This window comes from Fundulus heteroclitus, unplaced genomic scaffold, assembly GCF_011125445.2.
Source record: "Fundulus heteroclitus isolate FHET01 unplaced genomic scaffold, MU-UCD_Fhet_4.1 scaffold_72, whole genome shotgun sequence".
Lineage (NCBI taxonomy): Eukaryota > Metazoa > Chordata > Actinopteri > Cyprinodontiformes > Fundulidae > Fundulus > Fundulus heteroclitus.
Window position 1 is genome coordinate 1455875 of NW_023397165.1, and position 20811 is coordinate 1476685.

Below are 20811 nucleotides of genomic sequence, written 5' to 3' on the forward strand. Positions count from 1 at the left end.
CATGTTCGAATGAGAATAAATAAATCAAACAAATTAAACCTGTCCCTGTGACTCACTTTTACTTTTTAACCAGAATAATATGAATTTAAAGCTTTGCAGGTGAGTTTTTCTTTCTTTTAACTCTCAGTGAAACAAGTTTGGTCCTTATTTAGGCAAAAATGTACGTTTTATTAATGACAACAAAATAAATCACTGCAGTGTCACTAAACCTCTGTCCTGGCTTATCATAGATATATATTTCTTGATAAATAATCTTGATTTAACACATATATCTTTTTAGATGGGTATATATCATTTTAATTAGCCGGACAGAACTGTTTGATGTGAGCTGTAGTGAGACAGACATTTAAAAACTGCCTTTGACCATTCTCTGTTAGCACGTGACAGTATACTGAGAAGTCTGGTCTACTGATTCCCAGTAGACTTTTGGTTTTAGTAGCATCAGGCTGAAAGACGAGATCCCCAAGTATTTCCCCAGCACGCCCAACCACACTCACAGGATGCCCGGTCTCTGGCCAGTGCAAGCTGCACAGCATGTGTTGCTGTCTGTTTGCCGTTTCCTGCCTTATGTTTTTAAATCGGTAACATTTTACAAAAGTGTTTTAGATCTTCCTCTCTTTTGGGGGTTGTCATTCAGGCTCCCAGCACATGGAAACTGTTTATCTTCATCTTCCCATCACTGCTTTGCTTCTTTTTCCTCCCCTCTTTTTTTTTTCTGTGACTTTGTCCATCTCGCCACTTTTCTATGCGCTTCAGTAAAATGTTCACCTCACTTCAACCGACAGTCACGCAGAAACACAGGCGGTTGCAGACAGACAGTTGCAGGAAGCGTTTCCTGTGTGACGTCTGTCCTGCTCTGTGTTTTTGCTTACAAAGTCCACATCTCCATGTTCAGTTGTACCTATAGAGCGCAAGGTTTGAGTGCGCTTGTCTGTTTTCATTTCGGGTCGACAATCGGGTCAGGCGCACTGTCGTGACTGTCGCTTTGAAACCACACTGAAGATGGTTAGCGCTGAATACTGCAGTGTCTAGCAAATGTACTCGTGCCGCTTGAGGTTTGTCACGTTAACAACTGCAAACTTCAGGGCTTTATATTTGGATTTTATACTGCAGAACATCACAAAGTAATGGATAATTGTAATGTGGTAGAAAGATATGTGGTTAAAATTTTTCCTCCAGAAAATTGTGCCATGTTTTGCTTTTGAGACCCTCGTTCAGTACTTTGTAAAATTTGTTTATGCCCACTATTCTTTGCCAGACAGCTCTTTGAACTTCTCCACAGCTTTATCTCTGACCTCTGTGGCGTGTTCCTAGATCTTTGTGATGCTAACTGTTGACAGACGTTCTCTAACAAACCTCTGAGGCCTCTACTCAGCAGCTGTATTTATACAAGCATTAACTACACAGTTGGACTATTGTAGCTACTAGTTTTGGGACTCAATTGGCTACTCTGGATTTTATTTATGGGTATCAGAGTAAAGAGCTGAATCAAAATTCATAATGCTATCTGTAATTTTTTTTTAGCCCTGCTATAATGCTATTATGCACCACTTTCTATTGGTACAGTACATAAAAGCCTAATAAAACACGTTTTTTGTTTCTGTCAACAACCTGACAGACTTCTGCGAGGCCCCGTGTCTTTATAATAGAGATTTTATTGGTGTTTTCAGTCTGCCTCTCAAACGTGTCTGAAACACAAAGACATTTGAGACGATACAATTACCATTCATTTATTGTATGCTTTATTTCTGTCAACTCTTTAGTCTTTTTATATGTGCTGCCGTCTGACTCGCTGCGTTTTGCTTCTTGTGTTTTTTTTTTTCTTTTCTGTCGGCCTTCCTAGAATGCTTCATCTTTAGCCCGTCTGTCAACTCTTTTATCTTTGATGTTCCAATGTTTCTTTGTTGTTCCAGCTCCAGGAGCAGCACAGTTGAAAGCAGCCTAGCCTATAGCTATGCTAATGTGGATATAAATTGTACCCTGTTTGATGCACTATATAGATGTCTGCTGTTTCTGCACAGCAGTAACAGTGTTTCCATGTTATCCATTAATCTCATAATGCATATTTTACTCCCTTTCTTTTTCATCATCCGACAGAATCTTGTTGTGTTTTTTTTCTCCATTGTGGCATCATTTACATATTCAGAGATCCTATAAAAAGTACATCCAATAAAAAGAGTTGCATGTTTCACTTTTTGATAAAGAAAACAAAGCTTACAGGGAAGCTTTGTTTTATAATTTATTAACAGAGTAATTAATCAGTCTCTGTTCATTTGACTCTGCAGCCTTTAACCAAACAAGTTAAAGTGACGCATCAATCAACCTGATGGGTTTCACTTGATCGGTTCTGACCTGTTTTCTATGACACAAACATAAAAAAATTGTTTTTCCTGTTTCTAAAATGCATTAAAACTTGATTTTTGTGTGTGTGTGTGTTCTGTAAGAGCATGTAATCTCTCATGTTTTGACAGATTCATAACTCCTACCTCCATAAAGAAATCTTCCACACATTGTTCATCATCAGCCACTGTTTAGGTTTTGTAAACATATCACACAAATTAGCTTTTGTGTGCCAGTTCTTAAAAAACAACAACAAAACAGGCTGGCCAGACCTTTAAATAAAACTATACAAGGTGCCAGTCAGTTAAAGGCCAACATCAGGAAGGCCATATTGGCTTTAAAAGGGCACTTCTGTGCAGCCTTTTCTTTACTATTCATTGAAGAAAGTTCAGGGTTCGTGTCTTCCTCAAATTTTCCGTCTTGCAGCTTTGCATTGAGATATCTTTTAAGGAAGAGCACAAGAGAAGCTGCAGCCCTGCTTATATCTGCGTGCTTATTTATAAAGGCTGGGCCACTGCAGACGTTCTGCCGCTGCGCATACATATATGCAAAAAGGGAAAAAAAAGCTGCAGCTTGTGCACACTTACACACTTGGTGTGCACTGCTTCTTTTTTTTTTTTTCTTATTGCAAGCACAGATGTACAGTATGCACTCACTTGACAGGCCCCATCCATTAGTCCCAGAGTCTTTAATCCATTCAGCGATCTGTAATTTCATTCATATGAACTGGTGGGGTTTAATGGGTGAGTCTATGCGGGCCTATTTGTGTGCGTTCGTTTCATCCTTTTATCCCAGTAACTATCTCTGCTCTTTCCATTGGCCTCCCATTATTATTTTTTTTGTTTCTGCTTCTCTCTCTGCTTTCCTCTCTGCCTCTCTTGTGTACATAGCGCTCCTCCGAAGGCTGGGTTCCATGTGCTCGCATCCGATTGGCCGCCGAGGAAAAAGATGATGTCATTCCTAGTCGGGAGGTGTATCTCTCCTCGCTGGCACGGAGGAGAGAGGGATGGAGGGTAGCGATCCTGATTCGGAGCAGCGAGCTGAGGGAGTAAAAATAGTAGCACGGAGCGATAATGAGATGGATACAGTTGAAGGGGCATGTGGTTAAAACAAAAAATCTAACAATTTGAGGCAAGGATTTTCAATCCTGTTTCTGGGGAGACTAATTCAGTCCCTTTTCTAAATCGTCTCTTCCATTGCGACCTACAATTAGCATTTCAAGCAGACGTGCAGCTTCTATTGTCTTCAGTTTAAACCCTCCTCCTTTCATCTTTATTGTTTTAGTGTCATGAATGCGATGCAGTACATCCTGGATAATGCATAAAGAGCCGCAACAAAGAAGAAAATTAGAAGGGAAAGGGTTTTTGACGCTTGGTAAAACGTTCGGTGCGACATCGAATATGTGTTTGTTTCATTTTAGCAGGATTGTAACAGATTGTATCGCAACTTAACATTACTTTTAATTAATTATAGTTTAGGTGAAAGCCCGTTGTCATGGGATAATTGCCAAGTTTTAAGAAATTATAAGTCGAGTTATTGTTCCAATGGTAAATACTTGTTAAAAAGCTGTATGTTAAAGGTTGGTGTTGCATATGAGTAAAATAATTTTTTTGAAAGGTACTTTGGTTAAAGCACACTGTGTTTCCAATGGGGAGATTAGTACTTGATTAAAGTTAGTTTGCCTCATTTTGTGCAGCTCCAGTCAGTCGCGTTTGGACAAAATTAACAAACAAGTTTTCCTGCTTCATAAACCCAAGTGCTCTGCTTTAAATATCTGGGTTCTTAATGAGTTAAATATTGTTAAAGCAACATGTTGGGTTGACCTCAGGTCTCTTTCATTCAGCTATCAGTCGGATTCGCCATAGCTGACCAGGCTGTTTCCCGCCGTCACACAGGAAGCTGCAGTAGTCTGTGTAGTTGTGCTCCTTTACTGTGAAAATGAGTGTAAAAGGTGAAAAACACTGATTGCTAGAGAACATGCAGATTTGTTTGGCTCACATCTGGAGGTTAAAAGATTCCACGATGTCTAAATGTAAACAACATTAATGCTTTTGTGTTAACTTGTTCTAGTCCTTCACGATTTAATATTGTCTTATTTCCCACTCCTATGCTACGTTGAGCTTTATCGCTGTTATCAAGAAGGATCGACTAGTTGTGTAATCGTAAAAAGAAATGCAAGTTGGGCAAAAGAAGCACATCTTTTAAGAAAACCCTGAAAGTCCACTTAAGACTTTGTCATGAAGAGTGACGTCTGATTCCAGGCAAACTTTAATGAACGGAGTTTTGGCTTTTCTACAGTCGGGAAAACATTTCAAGACCAAAGGAGGCTGTTTCTAATTGTTCTCTCTTCTGATTAGTCTGATAAAAAATTAGCACCTTCAAAACCTTGCAAAACTATTCATATCCCTTCAGCTTGATCACATTTAGTCACCTTACAACCACAAAAGTTATGTTTTTATTTGGATTTCCGTATGTAATGAACCAAGAGGAAGGTTGTAGGGAACTGCTCCTTCAGCCCATTTTAGTAAACAGTTTACATTTATATTGTTTATATTATATTGTTTCTTAGTCTTCTCCTTAAAAAACTTTTCAACCTTCACAGAACAGCATTGTTAGTACTGAGATAGAATTACACACCGTTGGACATTATTTAATAATTGGGTGACTCTTGAAGGCGGCTGATTGCCCTGCAGTTTATTTAGGGGTATAAGCATAAAGAGGACTGCAGAACAAATTTTTCTAATATTTTGTTTAAAAATATATTACATTAATCATGTTTTCTTTACGAATTGCAATTATGCATTACTGAAGAGTTGATATAGCACATAATATCTTAAAATGCAGTTAAGCTCAGTCAAACTGGTGTGACTGCTCTTGTAGGCTTGAGTTTATATCTATTTGCATCTCTTAAGATGTTGAGCATAAATGCATGTTGTCCTTAAATGGAAACAAGTGTCCAACTTCTCCACATGTGCTGCTTCATGTTGGACAGGCCTGACTCAGAACCACCTGTAGTTTATGTTTTTATTAGCTTTAGATTTGGCCAAGGATTTACTGCATGTGTGCTTGCGTGGTTCTTAAACGTCAGATTCTGTTTGCCCCGGTGCAAATCTTCCTGGGCTTTGCTTGTTTGGCAGCAGAGTCTGTCCTTCTATCTCGCAGGGGCTCTGGGATTTATCTCCCCCCCCCACCCACCCCCTTCTCTTTCATTTTTTTGTAATTTATGCTCACAAAGGGGAGGGGATTGCCTCAATATACTCGGCTTTATGTTACCAGCAGATCAATAAAGATGTTCCCTCGCTGTCCCCTCCATCTCCATCTCCTTCTATCTCTCCTTCTCCTATCCACATCTGCTCAGCAGCCAATCCATTTAATGCAGTCCCCCCCCCCCCCTGTGTTCGCCTCATTTTACCCACCTCCCCTACCCCATCTCTCTCTTCCCGCCCTCTCTCCGCTGCACAGGTGATGTCATTCTTTTTCAGCTGGATTCCCCTCCCTTCTCCTGCCTCTCCTCGCTCCCACTCTTTCCTCAGCTTCCCATTAGTGGCTGGCTCGTCTCGGTGCAGCATCCATCCACGGTAGCTTCTCTCCACGGTTGGGAGGGGGGAGGAGAAGGAATGCCGGCGTGAGGTGCGAGCGTTAACCTCTGGATGACTAGAGTTGGGGTGCGGGAGCAGGATTTAGGGGATCTGGGCATGGAGCTGCACGCCAGGGCTCACGCTTGCATCGCTGGAGCTTTATAGAGTTGCAAAGAGACGGAGGAAGGAGTTTGACAGATGCAGTCTGTGCTGGCTGACGATCCAAGCTTTGTGGAATTGGAAAAGGATTGTTTGGACGACTTGAACCCTGGGATGAAGCTTTTTTTTTTTTCTTTCCAGGCTGCAGATGCATGGAGCTATCCCTCATTTTGTAAAAGTTTTCACTCCTCTTCAAGGCAGGAGCTTCTTGTTGAATCTTTAAAAGGACAGAACTGACTTAATGAGCTCAGTGATGTAAGTTTAAACTTAAAAGCTCAGCTTGACTTCCATGTCAAGTTTTTTTCCCCTCGTCCTTTCAGCATCTTTTTCTCATTTTACCCATGCGTACTCTCCAGACTTTCGCGCTTAAGTAGACGCCAAAGAGGGTTTGCATTCGAACGACTCTGTCTTCACTTGAAGCCTCCTTCCATGGTGACATCGCGCTGCCATCCTAATTAATCAGGACTCCGGGTTTCAAACAGCCTCTGGACAGGTCCGCTGCAGAAGCAGAGAGAGAGTGGCGTCAGCCGTTCCCCTCTTCTCTTATTTATTTCTTTTTTTCGTCCTTTCGCCGAACGAGAGGGAAACTTCCCCCTCGCTGGCTCCCTCCCTCCCGTGGAAATGGCTTTCCTGGTCCGTTGCTATGCCAACTGCTTGCAGCCGTGGTCCTCCAAAGTAAGCGATGTCGTAATCCCTTATCTGGCCCGCTCCTCCGGGGGGCACCGCCGCCTCAGTGTGCATGCGTGTCCGCCGTTGATGGGGAGAGACAGACTGCGTGGGGATTGGAGATCAGCATCTCGATTCATTTGCATATTGTCCACATATATGTCTGTTTGAAGATGATAACTCCTATAGCTTAAATTCGGTTTTGAACCATGTTGGGAGGCGGGGTGAGGGACGCACCAATCAATTTGGCCAGAGATCGGAATTATACGCTGATCTGCTGTAATAGGTGATGATGTATTCAATAAATGAAACGAAAGTAAATATTTTCACCTAATTACCACATGGCCAACATTTTCATCAAATGCTTTGATGCGCTTGTTTGGTAAAATTAAAATGAAAGAGAAATTGGCAGGCTTTCTTTGATTTAATGTTGGATTCAAAATCACTACCTTAATAACCGGCTCCACATTCATTTTAATTTTTTTGTCTTTTTGTTTTGAAAATGGAAATCTGTCAATTTCGTCGATCCGGGAAGCTTTGAAAACCGCGATCGGTGCGTCTTTAATAGAAATTATCCCAACTTCAGTTGTTTCTGGTCTTTGAGAGGAGAAGTACATTTTAGACAACTCTAAGTTTACATTTAAATCGAAAAATTCTTCTATACCTGATTTTGCTTAAAAAAAACTCTCTAATTATTTAAATTCTATACTGTTCAGTCTTTGAGTAGCTGTGATGTATTGGAGATTTTTCTGTCTTTTCACCAACATCTCATTAATCTAAGCAGATGTAGCTGCAAGTCTGGTTTAAGGGTTTCCAAAGATAATATTTGAAAGGCTCAGCGCTCTTTTCCTGTTGCTTTAAATCTGTTTTTTTGCTCCTCTTGTTAACATTATAAGTATTTAGCTTATTTAAACTGCCCGGATGGAGTCCCGGGCCACAGAGGAGCTGTTTTTCTGTTAAATTTATTCAGTTTGAACTAAACTAGCTGCAATGTAGCTGAGTTTATAATTAACAATCCAATGGCCTAGTTTCAGTTTCTCAAAATAATCTGCCAGAGTTATCCTTTGGTGAACTTGTGATGATGTAAGCATAGCAACTCCAGCGATTGAAGCGCTGCTTTTGTCTTTTTTTAGGGTTTCCGCTTTTTTATCATTGGTTCTATTTTTGTCTTTGAAGGAGCTGGTTGATAGGAACATGGAGGGATACTGGAGCTCTGGTGGTCCTCACAGAACGAGTTTAGCATGGATCTCTGTTTGTCTGTCGCTGAGGCAGCATCTATCTGGGTGCTGAAAGCCTCAGAGGTGTTTGCCTTCAGTATCTGTGCTTCTTGTTGGATTGGGAATAATGAGCTCTCTGGAGACTAAAGGGCGATAAAAGGGAAGATGTTCAGTCTAAGGTGATGCATAGCTGTTTGGTGGCTTGTTACTTTGCCTTTTGGCTGTCCCTTCATACTGTGACCCACCTTAAACGTCTCTTTTCTCTTCTATGGAGCTTTAGATAAATCTGGCGAAGGCTTGGCTTTCAAGCTCCTGCTTTTAAAGCAAAAGACCCCTTAACTTGTTGAACAGAGTTAAGTAGTTGAACCATCCTTTATGAGTAATAATATATCCTAATTCTAGACAATAAGAGATTATAGATTTTAAGTGTTGATGTCTGAGTTTCATCATTTTGACTTGACAAGTAGATATAATCTGCAGGGTTTATTTTACTAGAGTCTCTCTACATGCAAAATTAGAATTTGTGTAGCACTGTTCTTGCAGTAAGACGATCCTTGGTTCAAATCCGGACCTGGGGTCTTTGTGCATGGAGTTTGCATGTTCTCCGTGTGGATTTCTGGGTTCTCTATGGGTACTCCGGCTTCTTGCCACAGTCCAAAAACATGACGGTTGATTGGTCTGTCCAAATTGCCGTAAGGTTAGTGTGTGTCCAGCGCTGCATGACCCTGCATACTTAAGTGGGTATAGACCATGGATGGATATCGGTCTGTGTAATCCTGCATTCATAAAGAACTATTGGATATAATGTAATTTTACTGCCATATACTATATTTCTGCTAGCCAGTAATTTATTTGGCCAATCACCATTTATGTCCACACCTCATATAGATCTTTATTGACATGGATTGTAAAAGTTCAGGGAGAGTGACAGGGATGTTGTGATGATGGAAAACAGAGAATAGTGAGAAAAGTGAACATTGATCGTAATCAGTAAGATGTGGCAATGTTACGCAGTCCTGCTTTTTACTATTAAACGCATTAAACGATGAACTGAACTTGGCTGTGTTGTGTTGTTAACCACCAAAACACACAGACTAGACAAGGAAGGCGTTGATCATTAAACGATACATCTTCAAAGCTGTAGTCATGTTCTGTCAATCAAATGGAGCAAACCGTCAAACAATCCATTTTAATTCCAGGTTGTGAGGAAAAAGGCCACGGGTGAACTATTAACACCTTTAATCTTAATCCATGTCATGGTTCTAGCAGTCTAATATGAGGAGTTCTGCTCTGTCTTTGGCCTAAACAAGTGCTTGTCATTACTGGTCTGTCTGAGCCTATTTACCCACCGTTTATAGCTGCGGAGTTTACGTCCTGCATGGCCTGTTTGAAGTCTGTATTAATTGGCCAGCGTCTGTGATGAGCTCACCTTTTGGAAAGGTTAATTAAGCTTCCTTCCTCCTCCCTGTTAGGCGGCTGGTTTCATGTCTGCAGGGATAGTAACACTCAGAAACCCAGAAGGGGCTCTGCGGAGGGATTTCAGCTCTCTTAAGACAATTTTGGAATATAACTGGGAAGGAAAAAAAAAAGGCCAATTTTAGAGTAAAAGTAGAGGTGGAAGCTCCAGGGAAGAAAACTACATTCAGGAGGATGGTCAGTCATTTTATTGTTCTGGTGCTTTTTCTGTTTTTAAGGTTTCGGGTACAATTGGAGATGAACTTGGATTTCTCTCCTAATAATGACTGACTGCTTACAGTGCCTTGCAAATATATCCAGCCCTGTTGGTATTTGTCGTATGTTTCCTCAACCTGGGATTAAAAAGTTTAGACCGGGGGAGTGGTGGCCTAGTGGTTAGAGCAGGGCGCAAGAACCTGATTTGATCCCCAGAGACTGCCACCATGGGTCTCCGAACTAGACCCTTAGCCCCAGATTGCTCCCCGGGCGGCACGCATTGTGGCAGTCCACTGCTCCCTAAGGGATGGAGGAACAAATGAAGGGAAATAAATAAGATATAGTATTTATTTTATTGTGGATCAGACAACAAATATGACAAGTCTACAGTCAGTTATCTGTAGACTACAGCTGCCTTCTGTGGCACTTAAAGCTGCAAGTGGCTTTGCATAAGTTTCTCTGATTCTGTCACATCTTACCACTGGGATTTCTGCCCATTCCTCAGGGCTTCAGCTCCTCCATGTTGGATGGTTTTCACTTGTCAACAGTGCAGTTTCCTGATTGCATTGAGGTCTGGACTTTGACTAGGCCATTACAGTACATTTGCATGCTTCAGGCTAATGTCCTGCTGGAAGGTAAACCTCCATTCTAGTTGTATGACACTTAGATTGGTCACAGGTGGACTTCATTTCACTTATTATGTGACTGTTCAGGGGGCTTCATTGCAAAGCGTTTAGATACATACGCACAAGCCAATTTTCAGTTTTTTACGTTTGTTGAATCTTTTCTTATATATGCTTCTTATTTCACTTCCCCATCTTGGGCTATTAAAACATTTACATTACAGGTTAGAATGGAACAAAATGGGTTAAAAAAAAAAAACAAGGGAGATGAATCTTTTTGCAATGCGCTGTAGCTCCATTAAACAATTCAGCTTTGCAATGAACAGATTTAACAACATAGCTGGGTTTTAGGATACTTTAAAGTTAAGAAAAACAAAATGCACATTGTTTGTTTTAAATAAGCCATGTCATTTTGCAGTGTATGGACTTTTTTCAGTCTATAACACTTGTATTTAATAGGACATTGCGTCCCATATTCACCTGCTCTCATTTCTAATGCCAGAGGAGACGTATAGAAAAATCGACTGGATGGCTGGAAATTTGGCATCAGATGACACGCATTAAGATATAGGTCAGTGGAGCTGCTTTTTGATGACAAGAGGGTTTCTTTTCTGAGATACTGAGCAGTTTCTAATATCAAATGATCAGATTTTTACTGGAGGTATTATTGGGTCAGTGTTATGCAGAGCAAGTTAATTTCTACAGAACCATTCATGCACAAATTACAACAAATCAAAGTATTTTACGTGAAATTGAGGACGTAAATACCTTTTATTGTTATTTTCAATTACATTAAAACAAATAAATGAGGAACAAATTATGAAAATCAGTTGAAAACAATTTTTGACTTTAAAATGTTAAAGCTGGTGTGAGCAATTATATTTGCTGCGCCGATTTAAAGGAGAAATGCTTTCTCCCCTAGTTGATCTCTGTTCCTGGAACACTGGTTTAATAGTTTTCTGATGAATCTGAGGGTCCGCATGGTTTAAAACCTAACAACCAACTCTGAAATTTATGTACACCCAAGACCACCCAGGGCTTTATCGACCAATATGATTTTAAAATCCCTTCTTTACAGGGAGCAAGTGCAGCATTTTAAGGACTCGTGTAATAATATCCATTTCCCTGGCATTGGTCATGAGCCTGCGTGCTGCATTTTGGATGAGCTGCAGCTTCCTGACCTATAAAGATACATTACCATACCCTAAACCAATGATCCCAAACCCTAATGTCAGAAAATAATTTCATGGACCGGCCTTTAAGGTATGGCGGATAAATACTGCAAAATAAAATGATAAAACCGGCATAAAACTGTGGTATTTTCTAATAATAATAATTATTAGACAACAAGATGGTCCCATCTAGGGGTAATGGATGCAGTGACACCCAAAGTGTGTTGTTTATGCTCAGTGTACTCCGTAATTTTATTTTTTTAATTGTAGCTTTTAGGGCCACCTCTCCTAGAAGCTCACAGCAAATGTTTTAGTGGCGGGCAGCATCAGCTCTTCACTAATAGTGAATGGCTTCTTAGCTTTAGCCATCAAGTGTGAGACTATCAGGGCGTTCACTGCAAAAACAGAACTAAAAATAAGTGAACTTTTCTTGAAATTACTTTATTTGTCCTTGATTTGAGCAGGTAAATAAGATTATCTGCCAATGGAAAGAGTAATTTTACCCCTAGAATAAGATAATTAGATATAATGCACTTGAAATGAGTTGGAGATGAGTTCTTCCTATTTTAAGTGCAAAAATCTTATTCCATTGGCAGATTATCTTTCTTACCTTCTCAAATAAAGTATAAATACACTCATTAAAAAAAAAAAGTTGAACTTATTTTAGTTCTGTTTTTGCAGTTTTTGTTTACGTGACCGAGACATGAGTCTTGTAATGCGGATTTCATAGACAGAATCCAGCCATTTTTCCTGATAAAACATAGTTAAGACGGACACATATAATGGTAATATTGTAAGGTATTTCTTTCTATACTTAGTTTTTAGTCTGTTTAAATCTAGTTCCACCAAAAATGACCCCTTCTGTTTCATGTACATTAAGCTGGAGGAAAGTCGGACCCGTCCACTGATGTTATGGACGTGGTTACTTGCCGACCCCCAGGGGTCTGTGGTCATGTGGTGACACAGAAATATGTGAAATATCTTAAAATCCCATCCATGTCAGCTGAACAGAATTCCAGGTTGTGTCAACTTTCCCTCCTTTTCCGATTTGTATTCAGGCTGAGACTCTGCCATCCTCTACTACTTGTTCATTCCTTCCTTTACCTTTCCATCTCTCCATCCCCATCTATTATTTAAGCATCAATAATGGGGCCTGTTGCCGTTGTCACCAGCCTGATGTTACTGCTGCTGTCGCTGTTATTTTTAAATGACTGTATCCTCACTTATCTGCTCCTTCCTGTCTTATAAATCAAACCAGCTCCTTCTGAAACCATCTGCATCCTCACAGATCACACCTTTGCTTTGTGTTTTTCAAACCCTGTCAGAATCTCTGGGCTGCTTTTTATTCCCTCTGGATGGTACTTATGCAATCCTCATCATTACTCATATTTTATTGTTATAGCCCCAAATAAATGTTTGATAGAGTTTTCTAAAACTCATACAGCTAGATATTAACACATTTTTTATAAAATGCAAAACACTGTTAGGGTCAGTCAGGTGTTTTATTTTCTATTATAAGCTTGGTAGAGGAAATAACTGTATAACTCCTTTTATTTATTTATATATATATATATATATATATATATATATATATATATATATATATATATATATATATATATATATATATATATACACACACAGAAGAAAACAGAAGACCAATTGTATGCGTTATAACAACAAAACCCTGTTAAAGAAGTCGCGATCAAAAATGCTTGTAGCAAAAATTAGGGCTGTACAATTACGCCAAAAAAATCAAAGCTACGATTTATTTCAACCATAATTGCGATTGCTATTTAATTTGGACTTTTGCATTAACCACAAGCAACAAAAATGGCCTGTAGATCAATATGTTTGTAAACAGGGACTATTTAAAACAGGAAATGTGTCTGTTTTTATTAATCTGATTCTGATTCAACTTGTTGAGTTGGACATCAGTCCATGTTAAACATAAAGTGCAACCAACAAGTCTATGTATTAAACAGTTTGACTGGTACTTAACGCTGTGGTGAGATTCCTGAAAGTTTCTGGTAAAAAATGTATAGATTATATAAACTCTAAAACAAATAATAAAATGAGATTATCTCACTGCTGCAACTTTCTTCCCTTCCATGTGGAGGCAAACCCACTTTAAACATTTACCGACACCTAAATGACGCGCCACATCCATTAATTGTTACATAGCCTAAAATTGCAGACATCGGCGATTTGGAAATTGCATTGTTTTTTGTAATTGCAATCATATCGTAAATGCGCAAAAATTATACTTTTCTTTTTTAGTTTATCTGGTATGTTTTTGGCTCAAAACTGCAAGACTTTTTTTTATGTATTATTAGTGCAATAAATTGCATAGCTCTAATATTCCCATACTTCTTGCAGAGTTGATCAGGTCCATCTTCTGCCCTCCAGGTCCTGCTTCTGCTTCTCGTGGCAATCAATGACCCAAGCTGAACATTGGCATTATCAGTTAGTCTGGACCCCATTCTCTGTTGAATAGCAATTTGGTCATGCATATTTTGGTAGGGGAGCGCTTCACTTGGATGATGGATTTAATGCCAGGCCAGGACGGGCCAGGCGTGGCAGGTCGGCCAGATTGATAGGTCGGCACACGAAGCGTCTGGCATGTCTAAATAACCACAATCCTTAACTCTCTGAAGTAAATATGTCCATTTGTGCAGTTTAATACCATGAAAGATAATGGATCAAAACTTATTTAAAGTGGAAAATATTCCCGTTTTTTATAGGTAATAGATTAGCTGCTTGGTTACGTTTCTAAATCTGGCTTAAAATTACTGTTTGTCCATTCATCATCACAGCAGATATAGAACTGTTAGCTGCATTACACTGCTCAACCTCTATTGAGTGCAATAAGGAGATTAATTATTCCCCAGTAGAGTCTATTGAATTTTTCCTCAGTGCTAGGATTTCATGCCCAAACAGTTTATTCTGATTAAGATCTTAGCACCTCAAAGCTCATTTCACATTCACAAGGTGCTCTGACCACCAAAGATACCACATCAAGTAATTTCCCAGTGTAGATCACTCTGTAGACATAATTATATGAGAGAGGGGGTTACAGAGCTCTAAAAGGTGTTTTTTTTATAGATTAGAAATATACCTGATGAAAAAAATTAGCGTTAACTTTTAAACTTTCAAGTTCTCCCTTGTCACTTTTTCGTTGCTCCACTTTGTTGCCTTGACATCTGCTTGTATGTGTAAGGATTCAAAATACATTTATTTATTTTTTTGCTTAGTCTGCTGTAAGATGAAGTCTTTGAGAGGTTTGAAGGAAGATATCACTATAAAATGCCAATGTTGTGCTCTTGCTTAATCATAGAAGCATTTTATCTTGATGTGTGAGGGCCAGCATCTGGTATTGTTCAAAAAACTCATCATAATGATGCAAAATATAAATACTCTCCAGGTACACAGGCATAAATGACACATATTAGACTGTCTAGTCTACGCATGGTCTTCCTCGCATGCTTACAAGGTCCACCATCCAACACATCAGGACCAGACTTATGTGTGGTGTTGCGTTTAAGGGACTGCATCCCCAACTGCCAAGGTGATTTTATGCTTGTTAATATAACTTCCAGTCCCATGTACTTCCCATGTGACAAATCATATCAAATTCATATCACTAAGCATGAGGTCTAAGCTAAGTTTGTATTGTAACCGTCCTCCTGTGTGTATCTGTGTGTGGAAGAGAAAGCGAGTGTCTGTGAGGAAGTGAATGAAAAGAAACACCGGGTGTCTTGGGGGACGCACACATCAGAATCACGACGAGTTGAAGGTTAATTTTAAAGTTATTAAATCCCAATAAACATCCCCCAGCATCTAATCAGCGTTAACGGTTTAATCCCAACTGCAGTTATGTTCACTAAAGCCAGCTGCATCAAGTAATGGAGGTTTTTATCAAATTATGATTACAAGATGCTATTTAAATCATCCTTACATTTTATTCATTTACTTCAGTAACTTAAGCAGTGCATTGTTTATTATACTTTGCCATGACGTCATTGTTGTTGCTGATATGCCATTAAACTTCCTAAACTCTTGGTATTAAATAAAGACAGTTCTGATTCTATATCCTAGCTGTCATTATGGATTGCAGAAATTAGCTTAGTTGCCTTCTCTTGGATGTTTTTAAAAAGAAAGTCATGTTGTTTTTTTTTAACTATGTTTGTGTTTTTAGGCTGCAAATGAGCCTGTTTAGAAATATAGTGACAGATGAAAACAAGCCACGGATACTTTGATGATCCGTTAACACGGGTTTGTTTATGAAAGGGAGAGTTAGTAGTCTGCCTTTTTAGCCATTATTTTGGCAATAACCAGAAATCAGAATTATATAACATAGCCACATTGAACAAGTCACTGTCTGTCATAAAAAATATATCGATACAATCGTCTCCGTCACATCTAAAGTGGTCTTGGATAGCTACCCCATTCCTCCTTGAGAGCAGGAATATGTTGACTGAATCATTTTCTGTGTTGTATGGGGTTTGACCTTTTGTCAGGTGGGGTTATATCCACTGCCTCTTCACATCAGACTTGGCTGATTTACTTCGACCTCAGCCCCACATACTGGGAGACGGGGGGGGGGGGGACTGACAGACTCTACGCCGAGCCCGGTGTGGCATTTGAAAGGCGGGGAGTGCATGAGGCGTTCGGACAAAAGCACAAGCAGAGAGAGACGGGGGTTTGAGCATGAAGCAACACAGAGAGCTTTCAGCATGCCGAGGGAGCTCTAGGATATCATATGGGCAGGAAGTGGGGGTGATAAAGATCAATATGGATTGCATTTGGTCAGGCCATGCCCTGCTCGCCTCCCATAACTCATAAATTACCATTCAGTCTTTCTAACAATAACAGACACCGTTACTAATTTCTTTTTCTGCTCAATATTTTTAGCTGAATGTTGATCACTAAACGTCCGACCCTTTTGCTCTTGTATAATTTAAATGACCTCTCAGTCAATTTTTTTTTTTTTTGTTTCTCATGTTGTGAGAAATAATTGAAAAAGCTGTTGAATAAAACTTTAGCACACTGCTGTAGCTCTATCTGGCTTCTTTGTTGTGTGCATGAACCTGTTATGCTTTGTCATTTAGACTGAATGGGCTGAAAGCACTACACAAATTTCTTTAACCACAGTAGGCCTTTTTTACTTTCCTGGATGGTTGTAAAAATAGTGTTTATTTTTTATTGTTTTTGGTAGAAAAGAAAGCTTTTCTTCAAGTATGCACACATTTTGTGATTTTTATAGCACCACTTGAGTCATAAAAATGACGAAAAGTGCTTGTTTTCTCACACTTTACCTTGATATGCAATGACAAAAAAATGAGAATAATTTCTCTGGATGTACAACCGACTTCTGGGTGAACAAACTTAAGATGTTGTGCAGTGTAAAAAAGCTAACAGTGCACACCACCCTGAAAGCTGTGAAACATAGTGGGTCAGCATCATACGATGGGGGTGCTTTTCTTCACAAGGACCTGAGAAGCTGTTCAGAATGGATTTGAAGATGGATGAAGCTGAGTACAGCATCGTCCTGCAAGAATTCCTGTTCTAGGCTTGAGTCTGCGGTGGAGTTTCATTTTCTAGAAAGACAACAGCCCTAAACATACAAACTGGGTGATAATTTAGTGGTTTGCATCCAAATGCATTTCAGAATGATCTATGCCTAAATTGGCTCGAGAATTTGTGGCACAATTTAAAAATGGACGTGCGCCAAAGCTGTTCATCCAATCAGACTAAGCTCAAATTATTTTTCAAAGCAGACTGGGTTAGAGGTTTCAGCCTGTAGACATGCAAACAATGTAGAGACGAAACTCAAAAGAAAGTTGGTTCTACCAATCATTGACTTGTTGGCAAATTACAAATGCATCCCATACTGTACAGATGTTTGTAAAAAAAAATCAGACATCATGTAGCTTGACCTAGTTTTTGTCCACACGGACATTTGTAGATGAATCGTGACAAAATGTGACAAAGCTCACTTTTCATCAAAAAAAAAAAAAAGAGAATCTTCTAGTCGTGATAGGGTAAGTCGTAGATGGTAAAAAGCTCTTTACATATAACAATGCTTAAAGATAAACCCTCCCATTGTCTTTTCTCATCATGGGTGAGATGCTTGAACTCGATGGTTGAGCTCTCAGACGCAGTTTAACACTAGCATTACCAGGGTTTTCAACCTCTCCCCTGAAGTCCCAAAAGAGGGTCAAAAGACCCTGAGTCCAAACTGACGACTCTGGTGGCTCAAATTAGCATCCCTTGTTCAATTGTAAATAGGGCCATTGCCTGAGGAATCAGCAGGGGGGGAGGAGAGCCGAACTCACAAAAGCATTCCACACTTCTGTACTGTCAGGCCAGAAGGTACGTGTGAATAGTCCATGTTGGGGGTGGGTGCAATCTATGATGGAGGCAGCTCTACAGTAGAAAACTAACCAAATTAGCAACACGGGTTGGCGTTCAAAGTTACTGCAGGGCTATCATTGGATGGGGTTAAATAATAATAATAAAAAAAAGACACATTTTACTGTAGGCAACCCGTGTTTTCCTTACAAGTTTTCCTTGAAAATTAAGGAGCTGTTTGCTGATTTCATACATCAGAACACCCAAGAAAACAACTTTTATTTCATTAGATTATAATTGCACTGCATTTAACAAGGTCCCCTTTTTTTACTCTGACCAGTTTCCCTGTATCTAGTGAATATAGCATCCCCCAAAGAATAAAAACAACCAACACTATCACTTTACAACTATTACCCTGCAGTATGGATAAAACTAAATACTATAATAATAAACAATTGTTTGTTATTAGCAAAGTGCAGCATTTTTGGGATACAAAATCTCTAAAACCATCGTGTATGGTTTATTATGTATGTATGTTATATTATAAAGCAACTAGCTGCTTGGGAGTCAGGGTAGAAAAATAAGCCTACTCTGTGCTTCCATCACAAACAAGGTAGTTCTGAAAATTATTTTAAAGAAGGAGATGTTTGTCTGAGTGATACCCTGTCAGTTTAGGCTGATGACCATGTCCTGGTCATGTCTAAGTATGCCCCTCTCTTTCCGATTTCAATCGAACAATAACAAGCTTATTGTTTCAATCGAACAGTAATTTTTGTGTTGACTAGAATTTAGTAATTAAGCATTTTTTTTAATCTAGGAATATCAGGCCCTGAATACAAATGCAGTCCACACTTTTTCAGATTTGCCTTTGAAAACCACTTTTTAAACCACAGAGACTTTTCTATTCACATTACGATTATGCACTAATTTGTACGAGTAAATGTCATAAAATACCAATGAAATACACTGATGTTTGTAATCATAATTTAACAAAATGCAAAACAGTTCAAGTAGTACGAATACCAAATTGTCCAAATTGCCATTGCCTCTTATACGTTTGTATATTTCTCATGCTGGAATTTCAGTCCTCTTGACTTAGACACAAATACTTCTGGTCATTGCTCACAGCTGTACCTGGCAGTTAGTAGGGAGTTAAGCTTCCCCCTTCCTTTTGTGCACCAGTAATGGCCTTATTTACACAACAAAAGCACCGGTTCACAACTGCTTATAGGATGCTAATTAAAATCCTTCAGGTCAGTCGACCCGTCTCTGGGCTCCAAAGGTAGAAATGTTAAATGACCCTTCTCTGGTAATTCTAGTGTTAACTGCCACAAATGCGCACTCGGCGGTTCAAATCATACACAACGCCCAGCACTTACAGACACCAGCGTGCGTTATACCCCTCTCTTTATGCAAACTCAACCTACCACTGTTCTCTCATGAACTACCGTCCCCAACCCCCCATCCTTCCCAACACACACACACATAGACTCTCATACATGTGCTAATAGTTCCACCACTTAGTGCCCCCACCCCCTCAATTTCCCTCATCCCACATTATCTCACTTCTATTGATCCACATCCTCTTGTCAAGCAGAGAGCCTTTACTGGATAATTTTCAAGGGCATTTATAAATACAAGATCGGGTGGCTTGGTTGATTTTTCTGCGGCTCTTAGTGAATTCGCGAGTTGAACAAAGAGCAGGGTAGTGAAAAGGGGGGTTGCAGTGGGGTGGGTCATGTTTTGGTCCTTTAACATTTATAACAAAAAGGGTATTATTTTCTGTCATTAGCACCACACTTGACATTTACATGTTTTTTTCCCTCATTGAGTTGCACATTGTAGCTTTTAAATCCATAATATGACAGAATTGGACACGTAATTTGTGTGATCCAGCAGTAGTGGAAGCCCCGAGCGGGAATGATACAACACTGTAGTTCAGGACCGGTTGAAAAAGTTAATTTCCCGTCCTGGCTGTTGTCGTAGCGCCAGGATCACAGTCAGCTCCGTCTGCGCCAAACTGAGTTGGCCAGCAGAGTAGAAACGGGATCCAACATTAACAAAAACACCCCAGGAGAACCACAGGGTGGAGCTGGTCCTCCAGCCGCGCCCTGGGTCGACCTGCAAGGGCGCCAGGGACACGCTGCGTGTGTGCAGGTTGAACCACTGTTTGTTGGGCCGCAGGGCAGGAAGCATCTGCTAGCAGAGGGAAGCCACGACATGCTACCTGTTATGCAGCTGTATGTTTAGCGGTGTGGAGTTTTTGTGTTTGGGTACCTTTTTTTTTTTTTTTACGTGTTTGTGTTGGTATCAAGTGTTTCCCCTCCTTTCCTGTATCCGGCAGACCTGGCCGTGGCCCACTTTCCTCTGGGGCCCAGACAGAGATGCCTCACAGCTTCCTGCAACACACATACACCTACAAACAGCGCTAAAGTAAATACTGGCAGAAAGACGAACGCAAAAGGATTTCAATACCACTGCTCTGTACTTTACAGTGTATTTACAAACACTGTTTTCTGACAGGTTTGATGTTTTGGTTGTTATTTCAAAAGCACTGTATATTAATAGATGCATGAACTAATTACATTTTAGTGTACCGGAGTTAGTCAGCAGGCTATTTTTCTTCAGTAGTGGCTCTGCCTCATGTAAATGGGCATTTAGTGAGTAGATAAATAAATGACATCAACACATTAATCAAATAACAAATAACTAAAATATTACTCCAGGAAACAAGAAAGAAATCAAAAGGCTGATTAAAACAAATATATAGGATTGATATTATATGATAAAGGTGTAATAGTCAAGGCCGAAGGTCCAACATATCCAGCTCACAAAATAAGACGGTGAACTCACTCACACACACAAATAGAATAAGGTTTGCACAAATTGTGATTTAAGGAATCTGTATTCAGTGGGGAATACTTCAGTGCGGGTTTGAATTGTCTATATGTGGTGGCCGTCAGGGGCCATTTGCAGCCTTCTGAGGGACTTTGTGTGGCTCAGGATTCAGTATAAAAATGGTAAAAATCTG

General features: G+C 39.7%; 1 protein-coding gene across 10 annotated transcripts in view; it reads left to right on the top strand.

Moving 5' to 3' along the window:
• Nucleotides 1-20811, top strand: part of rapgef6 (Rap guanine nucleotide exchange factor (GEF) 6) — a 189308-nt gene that overhangs the window by 95169 nt on the left and 73328 nt on the right. Inside the window, exon 1 of one of the 10 annotated variants that reach the window (XM_036134019.1) lies at nt 5802-6752. The exons of the other annotated variants lie outside the window; for them this stretch is intronic. Coding sequence (XP_035989912.1) covers nt 6699-6752 — 54 coding nt within the window. The 5' untranslated portion in view covers nt 5802-6698. Of the gene's footprint in view, nt 1-5801; nt 6753-20811 lie in introns of those variants that run through there. 10 annotated transcript variants of the gene reach the window in all.